The sequence below is a fragment of the Gadus chalcogrammus genome, chromosome 16 (assembly GCF_026213295.1).
Source record: "Gadus chalcogrammus isolate NIFS_2021 chromosome 16, NIFS_Gcha_1.0, whole genome shotgun sequence".
Lineage (NCBI taxonomy): Eukaryota > Metazoa > Chordata > Actinopteri > Gadiformes > Gadidae > Gadus > Gadus chalcogrammus.
In genome coordinates, this window is record NC_079427.1 from 17548940 (window position 1) to 17554939 (window position 6000).

The 6000-nt window shown below is 44.9% G+C and overlaps 1 protein-coding gene across 1 annotated transcript in view; it reads right to left on the reverse strand.

Annotated features, from left to right (window-relative positions):
- The window catches only part of LOC130405643 (sucrase-isomaltase, intestinal-like), a 59049-nt gene that overhangs the window by 33524 nt on the left and 19525 nt on the right, over window positions 1-6000 (reverse strand). The window contains 3 exon segments of the mRNA XM_056610817.1: window positions 429-485; window positions 3755-3839; window positions 4336-4490. Coding sequence (XP_056466792.1) covers window positions 429-485; window positions 3755-3839; window positions 4336-4490 — 297 coding nt within the window.

Sequence of the window (6000 nt, forward strand, 5' to 3'; positions counted from 1 at the left end):
TCTCACTCCGTCTTATCTTAACTCCGAGTCTCTCTGTCTCAGACAATGACGCCCACAGCAGCGGCGGCGATTCGTGTGATACATGTTCCCCGTGTTAGCCTGTTAGAAAGAGGGTGTGTGTGTATGTGTGTGTGTTTGGGCGAATGTTTGCGTGTGCAATGTCTTATAGTTTTTTTCCAATTGGTCTTGGCTACATTAGATGTTAAAGTAGTGATTTTTGCTATATGCTCCTCACATGTTGCAAAAATAAGATGATTTATGGGCATGTAAGTACTGAAACCTATACTTTAAATGAATAAAATAAATTTCAATGAAAAATAATCATTGTGATGTAGAAAAGTCTGTTTCAGGAGCATCAGTGAGAGACAATGTTGTGAACGACGGCGTGTGGATAAATGAAAGGGATATTGATCCTTATCCAAACTCACCGTGTCGTAGTCGTACCACAAGGCGTCTGGGATGTAGGCTCTCACCGTATCCGTCCACTGCACAACCCAGGAAGCAAAAGGTCATTCACTATGAGTTCCCAAACCAGCTATTGCAGTGATTACAGTTATTGTGTTATTTATCCATTAATAGAGGACAAGAAAAAAAAAAAAAGGTTTCAGTATTTAATTGTGTTTTGAGATGTTATATAGTGACTTGTAAAGTCTGTGGAATGAAGACAGGCTTAACACTACTAAAAATAGTCACCACAATATGGGCAAAATATTAAGTACACAAAGACTGATGCATGTGATGATCAAATGAGGATTACTTTGTAATAGAACAAATATTTTTAATTAATGACTAAATAAACTGTCCGTAAATGTTTTGGTAGTTAAAAATATAACCTATTAAAACGTGTTGAAAAGTGATGCCATGTCTTTGCCATGAAAAAAAACTGAACCCAGCTAGCTATGGGTGGCAGACCTTGAAAGCGAGTTGACAGTATGGGACATCGGGGGAGAGGTGAACACAATGGAAGATCAGAGAGAGAGAGAGAGAGAGAGAGAGAGAGAGAGAGAGAGAGAGAGAGAGAGAGAGAGAAAGAGAGAGATGGAGAGAGAGAGAGAGAGAGAGAGAGAGAGAGAGAGAGAGAGAGAGAGAGAGAGAGAGAGGGAGAGGACATGAAGTGAACTACAAAAACAGTACACAGTGACATATGTCATCTGTGTACACTGTGGCAGTCCATCAAAGGTGCCCATGGCGCCATTGTCTGCCTTCGATCTTTCTAGAAACTCCTACAGCCGCCTCGCTATCTGTCTGCGTCTCTGTTCTCCATCAATTCATTCCGGTAACGTGTCCAATTTCATTTCCCACATGCAGTCATTGTGAACAGGGAGGAAAAATGGTCAATAAATAGCTAAATAAAAGTTGACAGGAGACCAAAAAAAGGATTAAAGACAGAGACTAAAGTACAAAAAAAGGGTGGCCGACCATGCGACCGACCGCATCACTTTCAAAGTTCATCCACTGCTGGGACCGTTCCTTCGCCTGTCAGTCATTCCCTGCTCCAGGTAGATGATTGGCTGTCACAACTGCTGCGTGTACCCCCTTTGGTGGGTTAACGGTAGCATAGGTTAATGAATGCACCCCTTAACGTCCATTCTATTTCTTTTGCTGGCGTCTGGTTCCCTCCCACCGGCCATCACTCACTCTCACTGATGAACGGCGAGGGACTGGGAGGAGTGAGGAGCAGGCGCTGGTGCTAACGGTGATTGAGCGGGACGGGGGCGACGGCGGGGCCTGTGTCCCCGTTTAGAGCGCTGAGAGCCGGGGAGGTGAAGGCTGATCGGATGGGGATAACAAGTGTAAACGGCGGTGGCTGTGATCGCATCAAGCACGTACGGCCTCTTATGGCACGTTAAAGGGGGAGGATAGAGATGGCTAGAGAGGTGAGATAAAAAGGAGGGGGATGAGGGTGCAAGGGGAGGAGATAAAGAGGGAGAGGGAGAAAGAGCAAGAGAGGACTGCGACATAGAGATTATGAGGAAGGAAGGTAAGCGAAGATGGGAACGACGAGGAAGGAGAGAAGAGGGAAGCAGAGAAAGCGAGAGCAAGGAAAGGAACGAGAGGAGAGATGAAGGACCGGAAAGACTGGAAAGAGGAGCGAGAGAAGGGTAGGAGGAAAACAGAGGAGAGGACGGATATGTGTACACATAGTGTTAGAGTGGCAGGGAGTGAGTGAGGGAGTGGAGGAGAGATGAAATGGGATGAGATCACAAGGTTGAGCCGAGTGCAGCTGATTAGGAGAATGCAGATGAGCTGCAGGAGCGTTTGATGAGGCGATAAGATCAGTAGAAAAAATAAAAGGGCATGATAAGTTGTGCAGAGGGGGGGAAAGGCCGTTTGCAGGAAGGCCGGAGGGGATGACAAGAGAGATCCAAACAGATTGAGACACTGTGTGTGTGTGTGTGTGTGTGTGTGTGTGTGTGTGTGTGTGTGTGTGTGTGTGTGTGTGTGTGTGTGTGTGTGTGTGTGTGTGTGTGTGTGTGTGTGTGTGTGTGTGTGTGTGTGTGTGTGTGTGTGTGTGTGTGTGTGTGGGTGGGTGTGGGTGGGTGTATGAGGGAGAGAGAGAGAGAGAGGGAGGAAGAGAGAGAGAGATATTGCAAGCATATCAGAGGGATCGGTGTGAAAGGCTGGAGTCTGATCAGAGAGATGTTGCTAAGGAATGATTTAAGAGTGAGGATTGAGCCAGTAGGTAGTCAGTTGGCGGAGCATTTCAGTAGTGGTCTTTAAGTGCTTACTTTTCAGAGGTTAAGTCTTATTTGAGATAGGTAACTCACTCAACATCCAGCACTTTGGTTTTTACTTTAAGTCAATTAGTCAAGCAAGAATCTATCAATACCCTTATAGCGGATTAATCTCTCTCATCCATGTCAAAAATACCTTTCAATCTTTTGTTGTATTTCACTGGGAAAGTGTCGGTTTTAGGGTGGGAGGTGAAGGGGGAGAGAGTGTACTCTGAGCACCCACGTCAACTCACAGACTACATGGGACTGGTGTTGTTGGACCAATTGTCGCAGAGCGGCTCAAGGTGCAGTTTGGCTGAGGGCCCTCGAATGGCACGTGTTGAAAAACTACACAGAGAAATGTCTATGTGGTTTATATCGCTGCTAATTGCAGCAAACACGCTAATGTCGGGCTGTTTTCACAGTCAGCCAGGCCACTTCTCGTCACATTGCGGAACCCACTTTGAACACAAGCCGCTCTCCACTATTCTGTTATTCGTGAGAGGCCATGCTAAATTGCTTATTAATCAGGCCACTTTGACATGACCACAATCTGCACGCTTGCACACACACGCACACCACACACACACACACACACACACACACACACACACACACACACACACACACACACACACACACACACACCCACACAGGCTAACACACACACACACAGGCAGGCTCACACACATACGCACACTCACACACACCCTTCCATCTACAGTTCTAATCTGTCAGTAATGAGGTCACAGCTCTCATTAGAGCTCAGAGAAAGCGGGGGGATATGAAAGAGAGGAGAACTCAGGGTGTTGGCGGGGGGCGTGCCTGCCTCTCCCTATGGAGGTCAGTAAGTTTGTGTTTGCGCACAGCGTGTAGAAGCATTCGCAATAAGTCCCAATTGCTTGCAGATTTGAGACCGAATGTGTGTGAGTGCAGGCGTGCGTGCGTTCGTGCGTGTGTGTGTGTGTGTGTGTGTGTGTGTGTGTGTGTGAATATCTGTGTGTGTGAAGGATTTTATGCATATGTGTGTGTAGTCATACCGGGTCCAACACAGGTGTGATGAGCAGATGTTTTCCCCAAAGGAACTGCCGGTCCACTGTCCAGCTGGCGCTATCAGAATAGAACCTGCAAAGCACGGTAGAGAAGGGGTCTCTCCATATCACATGCATCCACCATTAGAAATCTGACATGGCACAACAATGATAAACCGACATAAACCCTTGTTGGCACGACTACCGATGACTACAAGACTAATTGATTGGCTGCTTGATGTTTGTATAATTACTGAGTGTGTCGTGTGTAATTTCTTCTTGGACCAGAGGAAGACTAGCTGGTCATCAAGGGCGTCAACAACAGCAAATACACCCTATATTCATGAATACACCATTTTGTTTTGCTCACCACTACAGATATTGTGCACGTCATACATGTGTCTGTCCTCATTGTAGTTGCTCCAATATTCAACAATATATTATGCAAATAACATGTGTGCGTGTGTGTGTGTGTGTGTGTGTGTGTGTGTGTGTGTGTGTGTGTGTGTGTGTGTGTGTGTGTGTGTGTGTGTGTGTGTGTGTGTGTGTGTGTGTGTGTGTGTGTGTGTGTGTGTGTGTGTGCGACTGACTCGTGCATGAGGGGCCTGACGACGGTCTCCCCCGTGGTGTGGGCCTTGTAGAACAGCGTGTACAGGTAGGGCAGCAGGGTGTAGCGGATGGTCAGGTAGTGTTTGGAGCTCTGCACCAGTGTCGAGTTGGCCCCAAACACAGCTGGATCCTGAGGCTAGAGCCGGAGAGAGAGGGGTAGGGGGTCGGGGAGAGAGAGAGAGTGAGAGGGAGGGAGGGATGGATGGATGGATTGACTTAATGGAGGGATGGAAAAAATTGAAAAATTTAAATAACAAGGAAGGAAAGTAAAGTCATTACCGAGTTGGTTTAAGAGGGAGGGAGAAAGATTGGAGAGAGGGGGACGAGGGAATGAAGAAGAACGACGCAAGGTACAGTTTATAGAGAGGGATGGAATATGCAAGAGGGAAGATTATGGTGATGAGGCAAAGAGAGCAATGGAAAATGGAATAGTGGGTTGATGTAGAATAAATGATAGACGGATGGCAGGGTGGTGCACCCGTAGTGAGCGAGTTTAAAAGGGTGGTGATTGGCAGACAAAAGGGGGTGGGGGGGTGTAAAAGGTGATGCATAACGAGAGAAAAAAAGGAATGAAAAGATCACAGGGCAAATAAAGAGAGAGGCAGGGCAGGCATTTAAAACAGCACTTCAATAGCTCTTTGGTCTTGAATGGCAAGTATGACAAAATAAATAAAGGACATATTAAAAGAAACATTAAAGATGGTTTCATCATTCTATGTAGCAATGAAGGCATGGAGCAATAGAAACCTCTCAATTTGAGAGGTGAATGGAAATGTACATATTGAATTATTGAATAAATATAACTTTGTAATGTAAAGTAATGCAATTTAAAGGAAAAGTGCTGTCTTAATTGATATGTAACTGAATGTCTGTATTTTGTAACATCGAGTTTGTTTTTTACTGACTAATAGTGTGCATATTATTCCACATCATATTTTCAAAATGGTTTCAAGACACAGTAATTACACTAATTAATCTCAGGTAGTTGGGGAGGAAAATCTTAGGGGCGTCATTATCAATGACTCTAGATAGATGTTATCATTACAAAATGATTTATAACAATTGATATGATACATAAGATAGCGATTATGATTATAGATAAGCACATTGAAGGAAGTAAAATAGTAGTTTTAAGTTAGCATTATTCCTTAGATCCATTGTCATCATCATTACTTTTATCATTATTGTTACATCATTATAACTTTAAGACCAAAAACAACAGATTTCAAACAGATCTTTTTAGGAAGAGCAGCAAAGTTGTTTTGCACAGAGCAAAACAAGACGTTTGTGCCGGTGATAAACTGAAAAAAGACCTTGCTCATCTTGCTAATCATTTACGCCCTCGACGCCTATGTTTGTGTGTGTGTGTGTGTGTGTGTGTGTGTGTGTGTGTGTGTGTGTGTGTGTGTGTGTGTGTGTGTGTGTGTGTGTGTGTGTGTGTGTGTGTGTGTGTGTGTGTGTGTGTGTGTGTGTGTGGTGTTTGGAATATGGCCTCTCTGGCCTTCTGATGAGAGTAGTGATTAGGGCAAAGCAAAGGTCACACATTAGCTGTCTCATTTACTGGAAATCGTACTTCAGATTCATCATCATCATCTCCCTGTCCCTGTCCTCAAGCTAATAGAAGCCGAGTATTATCACCCCCTCCC